The sequence below is a fragment of the Lepidothrix coronata genome, unplaced genomic scaffold (assembly GCF_001604755.1).
Source record: "Lepidothrix coronata isolate B3197 unplaced genomic scaffold, Lepidothrix_coronata-1.0 Scaffold15, whole genome shotgun sequence".
Taxonomy (NCBI): Eukaryota; Metazoa; Chordata; class Aves; order Passeriformes; family Pipridae; genus Lepidothrix; species Lepidothrix coronata.
This window is the reverse complement of record NW_016690195.1, coordinates 5586172-5607759: the sequence shown is the minus strand read 5'-3', so window position 1 is coordinate 5607759 and position 21588 is coordinate 5586172. Positions and strand designations below refer to the sequence as shown.

General features: G+C 38.9%; 1 protein-coding gene across 4 annotated transcripts; it reads right to left on the bottom strand.

Annotated features, from left to right (window-relative positions):
• Positions 1-816: 816 nt before the first annotated feature.
• On the bottom strand, positions 817-21566 carry EBAG9 (estrogen receptor binding site associated, antigen, 9). 4 transcript variants are annotated; one of them, XM_017806421.1, is made up of 8 exons: positions 21398-21538; positions 14641-14816; positions 13625-13722; positions 10225-10349; positions 9860-10018; positions 7350-7457; positions 6227-6318; positions 817-1364 (listed from the first exon to the last, which is right to left on the bottom strand). In XM_017806421.1, exons 4-8 carry the CDS (start codon positions 10342-10344, stop codon positions 1244-1246), a joined length of 600 nt encoding a protein of 199 aa, XP_017661910.1. In that variant the 5' UTR covers positions 10345-10349; positions 13625-13722; positions 14641-14816; positions 21398-21538; the 3' UTR covers positions 817-1243. The 4 variants fall into 4 exon arrangements, with proteins under 4 accessions (XP_017661910.1, XP_017661907.1, XP_017661908.1 ...); XM_017806418.1 differs by having other exon boundaries at positions 10225-10303; positions 21398-21490; XM_017806419.1 differs by lacking the exon at positions 21398-21538 and adding an exon at positions 21028-21142 and having other exon boundaries at positions 10225-10303.
• Between the last annotated feature and the right edge of the window lie 22 nt (positions 21567-21588).

Here is a 21588-nt window from a genome sequence, read left to right as displayed (position 1 = left end):
GAACTTCACTGTTCCCTGCAGGCACAGGAAAAAATTCTCAGGCACAGAATGTGCTAACTTCACTCCTCTATCACAAGGTAAGTAATCCATACAACCCATGAATTCAGGATAGTAGTATCTGCACAACAGTGGAAAAGGCATCCACCAAAGTACTGGGCTGGACACAGAGCCCCCTCCTCCTACACACTTCTTTCCAGCAGACATTGAACTTCTCTTCTTCACTAAAGCACTGTTGCCTTCTGCTGCACATTTACCATGCATACTTTACCCGGGAATTCTACTGTAAATACATACAGTAAGTGTACAAAAAAATGGAATTTGAAGTGCTTGTAATTGAACTTTCACACTAGCATTTTTAACAGCAGGACATGATTTTTTTTCTCAACTACACTACCTATGCAATGAGTGTAAGGGGTGAAGATTTTTTTCCTTAATGTAGGAAGTATAAGAATTTCTGCCAGAAATACAAATTTACCAACACAAGTGTTTAAAACACTCCCTTACATTCACATCAGCCTTTATAAAAAAGGTGCACCACTCTTGTATATTGATGCCACTGCTGGTAGCCATTGCATTGTCACATGTAAATGAACAAGGGAGCACAGGAAGCTGCAAGTGACAGTGACAAGAAATCCACTTTTAGTGTTCAGCTGTAACTTGTGCTCTACTGTTGCATAACCTACCAGGAGCACACTCTGAGTTGCAGGCCATCCATAACAAGTTATTTTCTCCTGCACAGGTCAATATGATCTCCCATGAAAAACTGTGAAATGTTTATAAATACATTGATAAAAAGGCAAAAGCAGACATTTTTTATCAGGTAGGAAGCAAAGGGTTCTTTAAAACTGTTTAATTACATGTTTCAGGTAAGCACAGACAATACAGTAGATTTCCCACCACTCAATATTTACATTCTTTTCCCTAGGCTTAAGCTGTTCATTAAGTGTTTTTCAATCAACGTCCTTGTCAATCACTTTTGCTCCAAGGAATGGTGCTGGAATAGAACTATTGCAGGAAACATTCCATCAAGGCATGATTTTCTGCGGGGTTTTTCTCCTTTAAGAACCATGTACTAGTAGTTCAAGATATTTTGGGAAAGTCCTGGCTTCCGAGATGATCTGAAGAATGCACTGAAACCAAGCACTGCGCTGAAGTCCTATAAATAGTTAAATCAATACCCATATGTATGTTGTAAAGTTGAAATTTTCTTTTCACCAGCACTGCCATTGATGTTTGGTTTCTGTTAGGACAGTTTCACACCAATTTTGTTTTGTTCCTTTTTCATTAGCCTTTGTGCCTCTTTCTCCATTTTCTTTCGCTGTTGTTCTGCTGCTCTTTTTTCCCTTTCTGCTATCTTCTGTTGTCTGCAATTAAAGAAAACATGAACCGCTAAATAACAGGAATCCAATTTTCATTATGGATAAGGACTTCATACCTTAAGTTTCTGTCAATATATAGTTTATTATAACTAATAAAAACAGAGCTTCAGTCTACTGTTGTTAGACTCAGAACAATTACTCTTTTATGGTGCTGAAGTCCTCTTTTCAAATTAACCTAAAATCATAAAATACCCTGAGTTGGAAGGGACCCACAAGGATCGCCAAAGTCCAGCTCCTGACCCTGCACAGGACACCACCAAGAGTTACACCCTGTGCCTGAGAGTATTGTCCAAATGCTTCTTGAACTCTGTCAGGCTTGGTGTTGTGATCACTTTCCTGGGGAGCCTGTTCCAGTGCCCAACCACCCTCTGGGTGAAAACTTTTTTCTAATATCCAACCTCATCCAATTTGGTCTTAGGCAGTAATATTTGTTCAATTATTTAGTAATCTAAAAGCCACTAAATTCTCAAAGTGAATCAGTGAGAGTTTAGGACAGTTATAAGGGCTAATGCAAAAAATAAAAATCTATGTAATGCTTTCAGTAGCAAGAGCACCCATCTTTTCAAATTCAGACCAAACCACTTTGACTTGTCTAGAACAGTGATTTGTGTCCCCCCTTTCCCTCAGCAGAAGCATCAGTAGTGACCCCTTTTGTAATGCAAGTACTGCAAACATTTTTGTCATGATCAGATGAGATGGTAACTTCCAATACTCCCCATCAGGAGTTGAGGATCTGTATTGTACACTATTGTCTGCTACAAATATAAACAATAGTCTTTATGGAAATAAAAAAAAATAGTAAGTCTTCAGTTGGGTATCCTTTTAGCATTATTATAATTGTTATAAAACTCCAGACATCACTCTCTTAGCTCAAAGAATCTGTCTTGCAATTCCAACAAATACATAGCTGACTACAGCAAAGAAAGAAAGAACACCAGAAAAATTCACTCATTTTATTCCCCTGCTTCAGCTAGAACACATTACTGAGTGGTGCAGGACCAACAACTGGATCCATACTCCAAGTGACACATTGGAGCTCTCTCCAGTATTATCTAAGTAAGTCACTCCTGCTTTGGATTCAGTTTATTAGATATGGAAAAAATTCCTAAATTGCTTGCAAGAGGACTTTAAAAATGAAGCTTCATTAACTTGAAAAGGTGAAATTTAACACAGTTTTAGTAAGAATAAAGAACTGCTTATTAAAAGAGAATAAAGAATTCTAACTGATGAGGGAGTTAAATTTAAATGTATCTACATTACCTGAGCACATCCACTTAGGTGTGTAAAACATATAGAGCTAAAAAGTATCATCACCTGAAGCAACCTTCTCTGGTAGATTCCAACTATGGACAAACTGGGCACACAAAACTTGGAAATATTTGAGGTACAAAGTCTACATATTATCTTTGTATTGAACAGGAGACAGACTGCACTTATTTAATACCTTGTTTCCCTTGATTGATTATTAATGGCTAGAAGTTTTCCTATACTCTACTAAGCTGCTCTGCTGTCAGTCATGGAAGAATGAAAATAGTCATTCACATCAGGATCTACCTCCCAAGTTAACAGTAACTCAAAAGTTTTGGGGTTTTTGAGGTACTATTTACCTTGTACCTGAAAGCTGGACAGTTGACAGTGCTGTCAGTCGAGCATACACAGAGTAATAATATTTGTCACTTTACAGTAGCAAATTTTCTTATATTCCCCACACCTCTGAACTGATGCAGAGGGGAAGAAGTGCTTTGCGCACCGGCCAATATGTAGAGACAGTAGTTTCAAAAAGCCACATGAGGTGTGCATTAAGCAATGCCACTGATCACGGCAGCTCCGGTTTCTTTCCCTGTGATGACACAGCGGCGCCTCCGCGCCCTCTACGGGCCAAGAAATTGTATTCGGTTACACCCAAATGAGAGAGACCTTTCATGTCACCTCGGACAGAGCAACGGGTCACCCGAAAATACAAATAGCTACTATAAACTAAAAATGCACGAGCTTAACTGTTCCCACTGGGAAAAAGTCTTCATTGCTAATAGAAAGTTTTAAGTTGTAGACAGGTATCTAAAATTTGCAGACAAATTCCAACTGACTCAAATAACTGAAAATCCAGTTTATCATCTGCTACACTGATTCATCCATCACTGGAAAATTTTAATGTATCCCAGCCCAGAACCTGCTGGATAGTGGGGAAAAAAAGAGACTACAGGAAGTTCTCAGGCACTAGTAGCCTAATCCTCAGCACTGCCTTTCTGCATGCTTTGCAGAGAGCATTTGGCTTACTGTACATGCTTATTTCAACTGTTATGTTTATGCACTGAGTCACCAGAGAGGCCACAGGATACAGTCTTCTCTGCTATTTCGCAAGCCACAGCCCATTTTTCCATGATTGATCAGCACTCCATTACTACACAAAAGTTATTCTAGTCTTAAGATATTTCTAAACACTAACTGAGCACCAACAGGTACCCAGACACAGCTAGCTGAGGGAGACCTTTACTTTTTCTGCACACTCATTTTATTCTCAAAAAGCACCACTGGAGTACAGTCAGCACTAACACTCTGGAATGTTAGGAGGACTCTCTCCTCCATTTAGTAGCATCTTACACACACTTCTTTCAACTGTTATCCTTGTGCACTGAGTCACCAGAGAGGCCATGGGATCTTCAGATCATTTTGCAGACCAGCATTAAGAGTAGACTCCATACCACTTCCTTATTACAGTCCGTCAAAAACAGAGCCAGGCCTGTCAAGTACTATACTAAAGTTTTACATTAATATCAGATGTTAAATATATCACAGATGTCTACTGAAAGAGAAAGTGTAAACCCAGCAGGTATTTCCTATCAATCTTGCTAAAAATCAGCTGGCACTTCGCTCATTTACAGATAAACATTGCCATTTGCATGTCATGAATAAAACAAAGGTTTTACTTCACACAGCTGGGATACAGCTTACACAATGACCAGTTGTACTGAGGTAACCAAGTGGTATGCCACAGAGACAGCTACAGTTCCAATCATGTTCTAGCTACTGGAAATATTTAGACACATGCACATCCCTTCTATAAAAAGTAAAGTTTGATACTTTTTAGTGGGGCCAGGAAGGAATTTCATCAAAATTAATAACTTGAGCTGAAGCCTTTCAGTAGTAAAGATGGGCTGAAATCTTTATAATAGCTTCAACCAAATAACATGACACTTTGAAAAATGAAGGTTTAGGGAAAATCCCACTGCTATTGCCACATAAGAGATCTCTCTTCCTAAGTATTCTAGAGCACAAACCTGACAGTTGGCAGACAATATACCTTTGACCATCCTGGAAATATCCACTGCACAAATTTTACACGCCAGAGACAAACTGGCATATACATACACCAGATCATTTTAGTAGCTAATTTGTATAGGACAAGCCCCTGCTTCTGAAAGTTTGAATGCTACTTTTGATAGTCCTAAAAACATCTGTAATGAAATGTGGCAAGGGTTAAGTAAAGTACTATGCAGCCTCTGCAGTTAGCAAAAGTAGTTGTTTTACTTCTCAGCTCAAAAAGAGCAGCATTTTTCATTGTCATTCATTTAAGTCCCAGTAGGCTGCACTTCAGAGATTAAAGACCTTACTGAGCCTATTGTTATTTTTTATGGAAAAAACTACTATCCTTGGAACAAAACCAGCCCAAAGACACATCACTCATATCACAAAGCTTGTACTTCTGTTATGCATTACCAAAAGACAAGACTGAAACAGTACTGAAGTTAAAAAAAAAACATATATTGACCAGAATGTACACATAAATGCTTAAGTTTACAAGAATATTTGCAGTACAATCTTTTTCTCACATGTTAAGCTGCTGTAGACCAAGGCTAACAGAGACATTAAACAGAAACAATTAAGAATATTGCATTGAAAGTGTGCTGGTGAATTCCCTCATCTTATTCCACAGACTGAAAAAAATAAGTTTTTCAAAACATTAAAATAAATAGTTCATTGGAATTTTTTTTCCAGAAATTATCTTTTTTCCTTTAAAGATTCACAGTTCTAGAATGATTTTTTTAATATATCACGTCTTTATTTCACTTTATTATCACTACTGGACCACTGAAGCCATGTACTTGTGATATTGTGAGTAAAATGGGAACAGTCTAGGAAGCTGCAGCTATCTGAGGCTGGTTACCTGATGATGAAGCAACCAATAAAAGTTTGATAAAACCCTAAGTCACTGCAAAGTGAAATCATTGTGTGTGATTAACTTAAACTCAATTTGCACCTCTTTAACCTCCATACTCCTTCTATGCATTCTTAAAAGGGAAAAAAAGAACATAGACAGAATAGATGAAGTATTCACTCTAACTTTGTGCAAGACTTTGATTTTACATTCAGCCTTATCAGCTAGTTTAGTTAAGCTGGCTAGAAAAGCATAGCTCTTATAGGGATTCCAAGAATATACTTAGTACTTCGTCTTTTATCCTGAACTACTTTTACTTTAAGCACATGGTTATGATCCTTTTTATAAGGACATCAAGTGGTATTTTACTTAACCAAGTTGAAACCTGTTATTTGCACATAATAAGTCACTGGGATTGGTGAGGCATCATTGGGCTGGTTTTTAGTGCACATGTGCATGTGTTAATGTGTTGTTCCGATGTTCCACTGATTCTTGGATTTCCCCTACTATCTCATCCACTAAACTGATTAAATCCAAAATGTCCTCTGTCAACTGCCAGTTACATAGAGATTAGATGCACAAAAATAATTTGTATTAAGAAGTGTTTAACAATTCTTAGCACTTACCAGAAAGGTGTTAAATAAGCAAACGAATTTGACTCTTTCACATGTGTCACATCAATTTCACTTACCTAAGAACTTCTTCTGCCTGCCAGGCAGCATCTTCCTCTTCTTCCCAGGCATTAGTATTTTCTTGCCAAGTATCCAAGTCTCCCAGTTCAGGCTGAAACAAAAGAGAAGCTCTAAGCACATGGAAAAAGAAAAAACATCGGTGTGGTTCCTGGATGTAGAGACAGGAAAGTTTCCTTAATATCTATTTTTAACCTTAGTGCTTAAGATTTACAGAAGTATTTAAGATATGGCAGTGCTTCTCAACTTATTGTCTATTAATTATTGTCTATTATTGCCTTTTTTCCTGCTGTAATAGTGAGGTTTTCCAGTTGTCAAAGGGGTTTTTGGACAAAGGCAGGAAGGAAGTACTGGAGTGCATTTTTGGGAAGAGGAAGATAAATTGAGCAGATTAAATAAGTAGATAATGTAGAAGATTTCTGGAAGCCGCATGGACAAACCAACATGTATATCCATATGTTAGTATGCCCAATATCAGCTGAGTGATACTTTTACTCACTAGAAGTCCTTTCCTGAACTATTTTCATTATGGACAGTGCAGGGAGGTGGTACAACCATCCTGTACGGCTTCCTGCCTAGACCCTTTTTGCACTTTGCTAATTAAAGCAGAAGCACTGTTAAAGACAGCAAAGGGCAAGGGAGGGAAAGCATCTCCTGCTAAATAGTCATGCTGATAGGTAACTAGACTATGTTTTCAAAGGCTAAAAAGCAAAAATTAGGAGACTGTTAGAAGACAATCCCTACAGAAAGGGAAAAGTAGAAAGTTAAAACTGGGTCCAAGATAATAAAATAAAGGCAACACAGGAGGCTTTCAAAAAAGCCATCCACTCTTTTGTTAGTAACTTACTAGGTAGAACCAAAAAAGCCCTATAGGTCATTGCTTTAGCAGATTTGCAAGCAGAGAAGTACCTTTTTCTCTGTCAAGTTTCTCAGTAGAATATATTAGTTAAAACTAGACTAACTACTTCATTCTTTGAATCAAAGACTCAATTTTAAAACAATTTACATTATTCCACAAGTATTCTTCTTACTCCCCACAAAGCATACCTTAGATAGACTATTCCTTCCCCTACAGAACAGTCATTTAACCATCAAATACAAGATCGATACTTAGAGCATACTTACAGACTGGTGAATAAAAGGAATATCTTGTGTAGCTGCTAATCTGCTAGAGAATCCTGTGTTTCCCTCTGGAATCCCAAAATTTAAAGGCTCTCGTTTTTTAATAACTATCTGAAAATATTCAAAAACAGGAACAAAAAGTAGTAAATCAAAGCACGACACAGATTCCTTGGTGATCATTTAACTCTGTGCCTGTGAAGGTACAGCTACACACCACCACACTGTGTCTCAAACCTGGTCAGGTCCTGGAAGCTGTACAGCTAAATGAACCGATAAGTGAAAGATGCTAAATGCAAAAGACAAGAACTCCCCCTCCCTACATTAGCTCTTTCTTTAGTCACATGGAAACCTATGACTGTATCAAGACAGAGAACGGGCACAAAGAATTACAGATCAAATATCTCCTAGAACTCATAAAAGCTGTCAACTACATGACATATTCCTTGGAGAAATCCTGCTTCTGTGATAGATCACTGTAAGATACTACCCTTGAGGGTAGTGCTGTCTGCACTGCTGCACTGCACTGCAGTGTGAGCTCTCTCAGCTACTTTCACAGCATATCTGTGCAGACAGTTTCAATAGCTGCAAAGTAATTCTCTATCATACCATCTAGTAAAGCTCCATACTGGACTGGTTTGGCTGAAAAACATGCACTAGTGCTTCTCCTAAAAGGTGTATTAGCAAATTTAGCCTGGAGAAGAGGAGGATCAGGAGAGACCTCATCACTCTCTACAACTACCCAAAAGGAGATTGTAGCCAGGTGGGGGTTGGTCTCTTCTCCCAGGCAGCTATCAGTAAGACAAGAGGGCATGGTCTTAAGCTGTGCCAGGGAGGTTTAGGTTAGATATTAGGAAGAAATTCTTTACAGAGAGGGTAATCAGGCATTGGAAGGGGCTGCCCAGGGAGGTGGTGGATTCTCCATCCCTGGAGGTTTTTAAGATGAGACTGGATGTGGCACTTAGTGCCATGGTCTAGTAACCACGGTGGTGTTGGATCGAGGGTTGGACTTGATGATCTCAGAGGTCTTTTCCATCTCGCCTGATTCTATGATTCTGTGAAATTTAACATGGTTGCTAAGATCATGTTTCCCTCCCTTGTCTTGACCTCAAGTCATAAAGTTACCTCATTTTGCCCACTTTAAGTCTCTGCTTTTTCCCAATGAGGCAGATTCACAGTTCCACTGACTGTATCAATGCAAGAAAGGAAACAGGACTAGACAGTGTTATTTAGCAACGACAGACTCTGTTATTTGACTGAAGTTCCATTTCCAAATAGGTGAGTGTAGATGAGTGGCAACACGAGTAGATTCTACCTCAAATCTTGGGGTTTATATTGAGGCAACATATGATGGAATACAAACATAAATTCATATCTAAGTAAGTAGGCCAAGTTAACAGGAATATTCTTTACAGTGCATGCAGTCATCCCGAGATACACTTAAAATAAACCCAGTATACAGTACTCAAACAGCATGGACTCTTCTCCAGTTTTGTTCTGAACCTGAAGGTCATTCTATTAGGCAAAAAATGTCTGTAGATATAAAGGAGAAATCTCCTCAGTTCTCCTCTGCCCCTCAGATTTTGGGAGATCAAAATCATTCATTAGAAGAATTTAGTTTGCAGAATACTGCAGATCCTGAACGTACAGAAAACTGACACCAGTATCACCTCCAGTTCATAGGACCACAGGAAGATTCAGGTTGGAGGGTGCCTCAGAAGGTCTGTAATCCAACCTCCTCCTCAAAGCACTGTCAGCTCAGAGGCTGATGAAAGTCATCTGGGCTTATCCACTTAGGGCTTGAAAACTTTCAGAGACTGAGCCTGCACAACCTCTCTAGAAACTTGTTCCAGTACTTGACAGCCTTTGTTGTGAGGTTTTCCAACTGACTCAAAGACCTGTAAGTAACCAGCTGAAAGATTTGCACATAGAAACAAAACTTGTAATTACCAGAAGTTCAATCAGCATCTATTTACAGTGTTGATGCTCCTGTAGATATGACCTTGTCTTGTCTCCATAATAGAAACAGATATTTGAAGAGCAAGCTATTTTGAAATACCAGTCCCCTAATTCCAGCCTCCCAATATAACTTCATTAAAGAAGTAACCATTGTTTTCTGAAACTGCAGTGCTGCTCCCTCAGACTTCAGTAGACTAGGACATGGAATGTCTCTGTTCAAATAATGGAAGGGTATGAGCATAAGCATCTTAGTGCAGTGTTCCACTATTAGAGAGTTCTCACACTATACTTCCCAGAACCTTCAGACTATGAAATTATTCCTAAGTTTCCAATAACATTAAGACTAAAGATGTACACATGAAATAGCATCACATTTGTTAAAATCTCAAAGTCAGCATTTTTAACTGGACATGTTAGACTACACACAAGCATCTGTTCTCCTTTCAACAGGTCAGCTTAATTTTACTAACAAGCACATTCTATAAGTTGATTTACTTACAGCCTACTTTAAAGCAAGGAAAACCCTTCATAAGTATAGTTGAAAGTGCAATACTTACTTTTTGAGTTTTTCTTATAGTTGGTGTCATATCTTTGAAATAATCAGGTTCCATTTGTTCCAAAGGATTTTGCTGAGCAGCCACATTACCATTTCCACCTTCAATCTTCACACTGGTAGGTGCATCTTCATCCCATGAAGACCAGTCTTCTACTTCAGGCTGAATAGAAGTATATGGTACAAGTTAATACTATCTGCAAGTAAAAACTTGTCTTTTTATATCTTGCTAAGATATATACTTAATATTATACAGCATATATAATAGTATTATATCTTTCTTGGAAATATACCAATGCTGTTGTAGGACTGCTATAATCACTCTGTTAAGAGATTATCTATTAAATCACCTACCACTTTAACAATTACCTGTTTAGGAACAGATGAATAATCCACTGTGGTTGGCAAAGTTATTTGGTCTCCACTTAACTTTCGCCCTCTTCCAGACCTGAAAGAAAAATGTAGGATTCCTCCAAGCTCTGAAAACATGAGCACTAAGTTTAAAAAAAACAAAAAGGAAGTCTGAGAACAGCACTACTGAAAATAGTCACGGCTAAAACATTTAGTGCTTCAACTACCTTAGTATTAACTACTGCCTGTAAAAGTCCGCTAAGCAAAGGAATTTTATCATGAATTTAAAGTGGTGTTCACATGAATTTCGAAGTGCAATTTATTTTTCTAACTGCAGTGGAAATAGAGGAGACACACTTCTGAGAAATATGAAAATGGACAAACTAACTCAATTATTTGCATAAGTCAGTTACAATTTTTAGATTGTCAGTGTTTATAAAGCAAGCACTAGCGATACACATTTGTCAAAGAACCATTTCTGCTGTACACTGAGAAATTTTTCTATTTGTCTTGGATGTTAAGCTGTGTCTAGCAAATCGCTTTCTGAGCTGCTTGATTTGAAAGCCCTTCTAAAGTCCTTTCTCCTTCAAAATCTAATACAAGATTATGCAAGTCAACAGCTTTTGTTCAATTCATACTTCTACTAAAACAATACTGTTTCAATGCATTTCAGCAACTATATCAAATAATTTTAATTGAAAACAAACACTAATGCATTGCAGATAAACCACCTAGATATTTACTTAATGACGGTATTCAAACATCAAAATAATAATTAAAATATTCTTAGCTGACATTCACTATATTTTAAAACCTTACAACACAAAAGAATGAAATTATAGCTTACACTCATGTTTTCCCCAAAGAGTTTAAGCTCCTGTAGCAAAAGAGACATGTAATTGACCTTATTCAGCTTGGAAAAGTTAAGTTTTGGTTCTTACTACTGACGAGAATAAAACTGGGAAACTTCAATTTGTAGTTTCTATCCATTAGTTTCAGTATTATAGAACATACTACCATCTACTCAGACTAGCTGAATTGCTTGTAATATCACCTCTCTGTATGCTGGTAAGTGACTAGATGTATTTTTTCTACTTTAGGCCCAATAGATTCCTCCTTAGGAAAGATCAGGTGCTATCATCAAATTTTCAAGCTTTAATATGATTCATTCTAGCCCCTTTACAAACTATTCCTTTAAGCTGCAAAGCAACAGAGTGTAAGGGTAAAGGAAGGTGAAAACACTGTTTCCTCAAACACATTAGAGACTTCTGGTAGAGACTTCTGATTGACTAGACTTAGGTGACATCTCTAAAGGAAACTCAAGCTTGGAAGCATCCTCCTTCAGACCTGTACAACATACACATCTTTAATACTATTCTAAGCCATCGCTTTGCACTTACGTGTATTCTCTGTTTATATGAACTAGAAGATTCCAGCAATGGAATGGCTTGTAACAAACATTCATCTAGTCAAAATCATTACACTAACAAGGGTGAAGGTAGGAGGAAAGCTTTTGTCATACAACATGGGAAAGAATATGCTACACAGAGCAGTACTGAGGAAAGGCTACGTATCTCCACTTCTACATAGGGAACAAGATGCTTATAGGAAGAGCTACTTCACAACCATCATTAGACAGATATTGATCACTGCTCTGAATATCAAATGCCACAAGAATTCTTGGTTTTGTTTCTCCTTACTAATCAGCAACATCCACATTTCTCAGTTGGAGGAAGTAACTAGAGAGTTTAAACAGATAGACGTTTCATCTCTTTTTATACTTATACCTTTTATTTCCTGGAAACTGGATTCAGGCAGGCTGTCGTTTATCAAAAGAAGATTTCACTAAAGAGATGACTAATGCTCTGTGTAGGCTCTATGCTTACTAGGAAGATGCACAATCTCTACAGGTACTTGTATAATCTAAGTAAGTACTAGCTCATAGCCAATGAATTAGGATGCACATTTAATCAAATCACATTTGCTGGTTATCAGGCATACTCATATGCAGGGATGCATTACAAAAACACAAAATTTATCAAGCTACACTTTTCAGCTGACAGTAAACAGGAGAAACATCTGTAGTTAGTGAACTGAATTAATCTGATCCACTGACTTGCTTATGTGAAAGATTTTAAATTTTCATTCCTTCAACTAAATGCTATTCACAAAATAAAAGGTTTTCTACATTTTTTTTACTCCCAAGCAATTTCTCAGCTGTTCATTTCAAGGTTTTAGTTCATTCAGAATTTGAAAAAACTATGAAAATACTGTCATTACATCTACAAAGCAATTATCGGCTTACAAAAACACACTTAGAGAAATGAGCAGCCCATATAATATAGAAGTTATCAACTCAGTGGTTTGACTTCTTTCAGAACTTGAACAGAAGTATTCTTAATTTAATTTGGGATTCAAATCACAAACTAACGTTGACATCTATATAGTTGTATGAAGCATTAAAATGTATCTTTTTAAAGCTTCACTAGATCTGTCGTGAATTCACCAACAAGTTGAGAGCTTCCCCTTATTTTTGGAACAAGTAAAGGCAAAGAGGAAATAAACAGTTATTTTCGGTCTACTATATACTCTGCATATGCTTTAACCTCACTGGCAAAGCTGTCATCATCATACACAAGAGGAGAATGCATTTCTCCAGATTGCTATTTGTTCATGTAAAACAACGTGCTTCAAGAGTGGCAAGAAGCACAGTAGTTCATGACAGCACAGTGCCAAGATCTGCCTCAGGTGCTCTGCTACTGTACTACTGAACTCTACTGCCACACAACTGTAACTCTTGAGGGTTTTGACAATGTTTCTAAGTATTACAATGCTGCATTCACAGGTCTACAACTCAAAAGAACACTACGTATGACTTACAAGAGTAACCAAAAAATAAGTCATTATTCACCATAAAAAAAACCCAAAAACCAGTTTCCCTGAGTTTCCATCACTGTCCTCCAAACTTTTGAAAGAATCTTCAACAGGGAGAAGAATCTGAAGTCTCAGGCAACCATTTTTTGGCAAAGCAGGATAAGAATTGCTTACATTTATAGTGAAAGCCAACTGCCTGATGACAGGGTGGATGCTGCCATTAACTGAACAGCTTTTCTTCTAGTTTGTCATGGAATAGTTTTAAAAGGCTATTTTAAAACCCTAGCATAGTTGTTTAGAAAACCTCATTCAGCTATCATACAACAAAATACACTCACAAACGCACTACACAGACTTTTGGAACTCTGAAGGAATATGCAAATTAAAGAATTACTTTGACTTAGTTTTCATCTGTCTTGATTGTTTTGCAGTTAGTAAAATCAGAATTGGGAAAATTGGTGGGTGGGTGCTGGGAGAAGGAAAGAAGTGTAAGAACCTGTAGTTGAAAAAGAAAATGCAACCAAATTAAATAAGACATGTTTACCTGCATATTAACTTTTTAACGAAAGAAAGCACTGCTGCCAGGCAAGTACAGACTTTAAAGAGTCGAAACTGTGTTATGGCCATGGTGAGAAACCCTTCCTGCAAAAGAAAAAAGTTAGATGCAGAGGATTATACATCTTTATACAGTTCTTAAAGCCAACTACCTTAGCTGCTGCTAAGCAAGGAGCATTCTGTGAAACTGTATTAATGCAAGAAAAGAGAGGAGGTACCTGGAACAAAGATGCTACCTGCCTACTATCAGAGCATTTCACTGATGTAAATAATACAAGGTATCTAATATATATGGCCTTTAAAGAGACAGCACGTAATCACAGAGAAAGTCATAGTTAAAGACATTTTTAAAGGGGAATGCAGGCAACCAGTTGCAGTGATGGCACAGCTGACCTGTTTCAGACACTGCCAGTCACACTGAACACTGGCAATGAAAGAACAGAATAAGCATCAGAGAGAACTTCATGCTTGCTTGAGCATGTCTTGCATATACAAATTATAAATTTAGCCATTAAGTCAAAACCCAAAATTGGCTGTTTAAATTTACTTTTAATTTTGAGAGAAATGTATGATGAGAATAAACAATGTTTATTTTAGAATCAGTGTCACTGAAAAATCATCATCAAAGAAAGACTGTTCATTTGTGTGCACTATAGCACCAGTTGACCCCAGATCTATGGGTTTTTATATGCCAGACTGGATCATGATAGCAAACTCAGCCCAGAAAAAAAATCTTTGGCTGAGGCCACTCCTGTTGGTAGCTATTTTTCAGTGACAATTTCATAATCTAGAGAATTTATACTCAGTATACCACATCATTCCAACAGATCACCTCCAATAGGTACAGACTGACTCAGAATAATCTGATGCAATTCAAGGATCCCTTTTCTCTCTTCTACAGGTGAACATGTCAGAGTAAAGAATAAGAGGTTAGGCTTCACAAATAGCTTTTCATTATGTACATCTACACTTGTAACAACATTTTCTGTTGCAAATTTAACATACCTCCTGGTGAGAAGAGAAGGCAGCCCTGTGACATTTTCCTCAGGCCATGAGTATTCCATGGAAGGACAGCTTGATTTCAAATATGCTATGGCATTTAAATCACTTTTTATACTCCAGGCTTTAAGTTAGGAAGAGTCAGGAAGGTGGATCATTAGGTAGGCTGCTCCAATACTGTCCTGAGGATTTTATTAAAAAGGTACATAATGGGATTTGTGAGCTTCACGGAGCATAGATTTATTTTTATTGGTGCTCATTTGCTACATAATGTAACTACTATTAAACACTGCAGTAATTACAGTACTGGAAATATTGCTTCACATAGAGTCCAGAATAGGAATTTCTGCTACTGAAAAATCATACCGGGTGGCTCTTAAACAAACAGGCCCTTTTACTGCGAAGTTGAAGGTTAAGTCAGTAAGTAACCACCAAATTACAGACCACACTGCCGAGCTGTAGCTCAGGGGAAAGGCCTCATAGGACACGTGTCAACTCTACTTCAACATTACTGTTGTCTTATTTCATTTCATGGGAGACTTAAAAACACAGAGAACCTGATACAGTAGTGGGTTGGCTCTTGTCAGAGACTGAAATGGTTAATGATTTATGCATTCCAGGAGTTTGCAGGCTTTGACTTTTGCCCTAAAAAGGCACAGAGATACGCCAGATGGACAGTTAAGCCCATATCCTCAGTGCTAAGCCCAAAAAGGCAAGAAGATGCCTCAGATGGGCTAAGCCCTAAAAAGGCAAGAAGATACCTCAGGTGGGCAGTTGGGCCCATCCCTCCCTCCAGTGCTAAGCCCTAAAAAGGCAAACAACTCCTCATCCCGGGGAGGTGCAAAAGCATGCTGAGGGTATATAAACTGACTGGTGACTTTGGGAATTTGGGTTCTCCTTCTCCCCCACCGCCTGTGAATCAAGACCATTGCTCTCAAGCATCACTGGATCCAGTGGGCAGTGACTATATCCATTTCTTTTGCACTCTCAGCTTCTCTTTTCCCTTACTCTCATCCTGTTTTTCCTCTCCCCTAAACAGTTTCTCCCCCCTCCAAAAGTTATCTCTATGTTGCATTGTTTTATGACAACACCCAAAACGCTAGCATACTTGTTGATACAAAATTGTTAAAATAAACTTTGTTTTCAGACACTGATTATTTAGTGTCGTTTCACTTTAATCCACCCCAAGGGAATTATTGATAAAAACCTGAGTTACCCCCCCCCTTCCCCTTTTTCTGGGGCGGGTCGTAACAGCTCTTCATCTGACAGAAATAGGAAGCAGCCAGACTTCCCACAAAGAAGCAAGAGCAGATATCATCCAAGACATTTAGCTTTTAGTTTAAAAGACTGGACCATCATTTCATATCATGCTCAAGCACTTCCTTACCTTTCACAATGAGCAATGTTGACAATATCTAGATGACAAAGAATGCATCAGTCAAGAATTTGAAGGATTCAGAAATAACAGAAGTTAATGAAAGCAGAGTGGATAGTAATTAGATGGAAATTTTTCTATTCTACAGGTAGAAATTATTGTAAACTAACACTGAATTGGTGAAAGAAAATACTATTTTTAGAAGAGATAACTAGAAGCTATCTACCTACCATGAAGAGCAGGTGACCTGCTGAAATAAAAATAAAGGAATACCTTTTCTGAAAGGAAGCTTGTTTAGAAGCTCACTCCACTCTAGCAGAATTCACTTTTCTACCAGCTTGGAGGGCAGGAGACAAGGCATAGAATAGTACTCAATATTTGAAAGAGTAAAGCCATCTTTCCCTGTTCAGACTACCTAACTGCCACACTGGACAGTACAGACAGATGCTTAATTAAAAAAAAACACATCCAAACTATTGATTGAAAAGGTTGCTTTAGGAAGAAACCATTACTCAAAAACCTCTGCAGACTCAATATTACTTATGCTGCAAGTCAAGGGACTAGGAAGGTTGCTAACAGCAAAACTAAAACCAAAAAAAAACCTTCAGGTGTGTCAATGACATATATATATATATATATATGTATGTATATATGTATGCATATATATTTATAAGCCCAGTTTTTCAACTCATCTCTATTTTTTCTTTTATTAAACTGCATACTCTATTTTAGATTTATTCTCAATATAAAGCTAAACAACTGAAAAAAACCCAACAGAATCCACAAGAAGTCTGGCTTGCAGGCTTGTGAAATCCAATGCTGACAAGAATTAGCCACCAGAAGTTAATCCATTTTAATCCATTTCCAAGGTCATTCCTATAGATGAGTGACTACATCCAATATCACCAGCATGCTTGTTTGGCAGGGTTCAACAGGTATTGTCATTCCCCACAACAACCAGATAACTAGTGCCTCTCCACTTTCTCTGTGTCACACAAAGATTTCAGAGTTACAATAAGACACACACAGCCACTTAACATATTTGTGTTAGAGCTGCATTTCACTTCAAATGTGGCAGAACTAGGCCCTTCAAGGGTGGAACCTGATGGTCTTGGAGGTCTTTGCCAGCCTTAATAATTCTATGATTCAAGACAGTAGGCACTGTTTTGTCTACCTCTTCTCCAAGTGTTGACTACAGTCTTCCCAATTAAGCTCTGTAAACTAGAAATTGTCAGATGCACAACCAGAGTTTCGGCAACAATATGCTATCATGTAACCATAGTGACATTAGTTTTTATACTGCTAATTAAGATATGAAGCAGTATATTTGCATTCATTTTAGCAACATGCTAAAAGCTGTTTAAAACACAATCTTGACCCAATTATTGTCTCAAGATAAGGACAGGTCAAGCATTGTCCCCTGTGTCTGAAACTGCACTTGAAACGTGCATTGTTGCTCTAAGGACAGCACTACCCGAAAAGTTAAAGGTTTTGAGTTTTCTTTTGTGGCTTTTGGGGTTGGAGTTTTTTGTGTTTGGGATTTTTTTTAAGGTAATTAAATTTCTCAAAGGTAAGCAATGCTCTGAAGTAGCTGTATGAATACAGATGTACACAGAACCCTAATTTTCCTCAGTTCACTGCAAGTCTTATTCACCTGATACTGTTACACTAAACTTGTTATGCGAAACAAGCTTTTCATTCTTTTCTTGTCCATCCTTCTCAGACAGTGGAAAGAAGCACAGCCATGTATCTTCCCTTTCTCATGAATGGCAGGGCCACAACATTGTCTTCCTTTTCTTTTAAGCCTTTCCTTGATAAACAATCCCAAAAGGAACTACAACTGCCTCAGCAGTCAACTATGACACAGGATGACAGAGACACAGTACTAAGTGGCAGTGCTGCAGCAAGAATCCTAACACATTTCTTAACAGATAGAGGCAAAGGTGAAACACTGGACTAAAATTCAGAAGTTGTCTGTTAGCCTGATGCAACCTTCTGCAAATCACACCTCATGCCTCAGCTTCCAATTTATAAAATAGGATAGAGATTTCCTTCTCCCACTATTGAAATTGCTTCTAATGTGTTACATTTATCAGACTTACTGTGAAATGAACTTTCCTTACAACAGACATAAATAAGCAAGTAAATCAAGACATGAATCCTAATTAAATTAATACTAGTGGTCAACTCAACAATTTTGTAACCGATGTCAAATTTCGATGGAGTTTGACTTGTGCAGCTCATCCTGCCTTCCACTGGTAAAACGTCACAGCAGCTGCTCACATAAAGATGAACACAGAAAGGATTAAAGGATAGCAGCAGCAAGATGTTAAACACTTTAGAGCCAAGCCAGAGGAATGAGGCAACTTATACATTTTATGGATCCATAAAGGAAACAGAATGAAGGGAAGGAAAGTTCAGAAGTTTATTGAACAGAAACATTTTTACAGTGCTTTCAGCTTGCAGCAGTGGCCTCATTAGAACTCCTGGCACCTCTGATTTCACTAGAAGTGGCCAGCGCAGACCATCCTCAGATGGACTGGTTAGTCAACTATGGTTCAATGAGCAAGGTTCTCACCATCACTGCACAATGAGCACACTGTCACCTGGAGAAGCACTTCCTCTTTCATATCTAACTGTACACACAAATACCACTTAAATAGTTTTTCAACAGACAAAATTTAATTCTAAAATAAAGTCACTTTGTGGCACTAAAATTGCTTTAGAAACTTTTTTTCTCCTAATGGACTCGTCTACTACTGTCAGTGAAAAAGATGCCAAAATACTCATTACACAGCACCTATCCTGCTCTCCTTTGTTCTTCTACCATGCCAACTGATTTGTGCAGCTTACTTTAGATATCATCTTTGAAAGACAATTTCTGCCTTGAATTACTAGTGCCTTGTGAATTGATTACATTTTCTTTCACATCAGCTCATCTGTGACTCTAGAATGAAAACATGAAGACACTTTGGAATCAGTGACTTTAACCCATATTAAACACAGCTAGATAAATAGCCAAAGTATGGCTTCTAAATCAAGATTAAAAATAACTTGTCTGAAACTGAAAGGTTCCCCTCCACGTACATATTTACATAAGGAGCCACAAAAAACGCCTCACCCTTCTAAAGTAAAAGGAGAAGTTCATTTCCTAGTACAAAAGATTAACATGGCCTTGAGTGTTTACATTTGTCAGCACGAAAACTCCATACTGGTTAAGTGGTGCTTTTATGTTTTCACTAGAACAGCTGATAGAAACCTAGCAAGGTTTCAGTGGCAAGGACAGGATTTCTTAAAAGTTTATTTTGTATGAAATTTTACAAAAGTAGAGTGGCCACGTCAATCTGATGATGAGCAAGCAGGTTTATAGGGAGATAGAATTTCATGAAAATTAGTAGATAGAGCTAAAACCCCTGTTTTCAAGCACGCAAATCCTCCTGCAAATCATGTACATTACAAGAGCTACAGACATTCTGTATTTTGAAAACAGCAACATAATGATTCAGGAACAGCAGTCAGTCAAGTACTAACAGACACAACCAGCATCTCCTGCATTTCAAAGACAGCCACCATGATTCTATAGCCTAATCAGAGGTTCAAATTCCCTCTTCTTGGTTGATTTCTGTGTTTGTTTTTTCTTTGGTTGTTTGCTTGTTTTTTCATCTCTTTATATAGAAACATAATATTAGGAACACTGAATGTGGTGGAAAAAGAACCTACCACAGTCTTGACCACTGATTTTGATAAATGGGTAGATAAACAGCATGACTGAACCTCGAAGCCATGCTACCATGCCATTAAACAAAGGAGCAGAACCCAAAGGGAAGATCAGAAGGCATCTCCTTTATCTAATTATATCTCTGTAATAAGGACTGTTGTTTCAGCAATAAAGTTCCAACTTTCAGTGCAAGCATCCTAACTAGGCAGTTGAGGTAGCTGTGATGAAAGACAGCTCGCTCCTATAAATCACAGGTAAAGTCATCCAAGGTGCTCAAATCCAGGAAGAGATTTCAAGACTATTAAGAGCTGGAGAAGATACCAAAATTCAAGACAGTATTTTGTCTCTCTAACTAAAGGCAACAAAAATTTGTGACTGCAGGCAGTTCCTAAGTTACTCCTAGACACCCAACACTCTGATATAAAACATACAGAGTTTCAGCTCTTTTTTAAACGTGTCACTCCTAGAGCCATAAAACTACCATAGTAATACCACCACATCTCACCCCTTCCTCTCCAAGAAACTGAATATAGCTCGAATCTTGTTAATGTGGACTCTTGAAGCTTTCTGTTCTGAATTAGAATAAGTTCTACTCTTCAAGGCAACATTAGTTAAAATAGAAAGTTTATGTCCACTGACTGATCATAGTCATTCTTTGACAATTCCTTACCTACATATGCTGCTGTCTTCTGAAAACCATGCAGAACAGAGACTGAAGTAACACAGTCCCATGATACTACACTACAACTTCTGCAACAAGTCTTTTACATAATGCACTAACTCATGTAAATCACTTCGCAACACTGAAAAAGTTGTCAGACACAGAACCAGAGTTCAAGAGACCCCAGTTCTGTTCCAGTCATTATCTGTCACCCTGGACTTAAATTTTCTGTAACTACATGGAACACCAGAGACAAATTAACACGTTCTCATTGTTACTACCACAAAATTACCTTGCAATGCATGCTGTCTCAGCAAGCACCAGCTATTTACAATGAATGTACACTACAAGACGGCCTACAGGAAATTTCTGCAATGCACATCTGTATTGCCAGAGAGCTATAAAGCAGCAAGCTATGCTATTTCTCATTAAATGAAAGTAACGTTTCTAGTTAGTGCAACTAAGGCACTTACGCTGTGAATTCACGACCACGGAACAGTGTCCCACCGTTCTCCCGACCAGGCTAGGCTCTAGTGTTATTGAAGAAAGCACTGTAGCCAGATGGTAGCACTTAATTTTTCTGTGATCTGTTAGAGATTCCCAAGACTTTATAAGTGTGCTAAGAAACCTTCACATTACCTATTATGAAACCTGCCGGCCAGCGTGAACAATGAAGAGTTTCAGACCAAGTAACCCCAAGCAGCGCCGTCCCACTGCCAGCTCTGACAGGACGTGCGCCCCCCGCCCTTTGACACAGGGTGCCAAGCCTCCCAGTTCCCCAAACGCTGCCTGTCTGCTCGCCCGTCGCTCCACGTTCTTCCCAGTCCGTGAGATTCCCCCCTCTCCTCCTCGGACGGGGCCCGGACCAGCCGGGCAGAGGCGGCGGGCCCGGCAGAAGCGCGAGGGCGGCTCTGCCCCGCGGCGCGAAGGCGCGCAGGCCGGGCCCCTGCCCGGCAAGGCGGAAGCGGCGCCCGGCGGCGCAGGACCGAGACCGACCCTCCCCGCTCACCTGCCCCGGCGGGGAGGCCTCGCCGCAGAGCGCGGGGCTCCAGGGGCCGAGGCGGCCGCTCCCGCAGCCTCCGGCCGCCCCTCATCCACAGCCGGGCGCGCGCCGCTCCGCCGCCGCCTCGCGCGCCGCCATCTCGGCCCCGTCACCCGGGAGACGCTCCCGCCCCTTCCGGCCGCGCCGCTCCTCTCGGT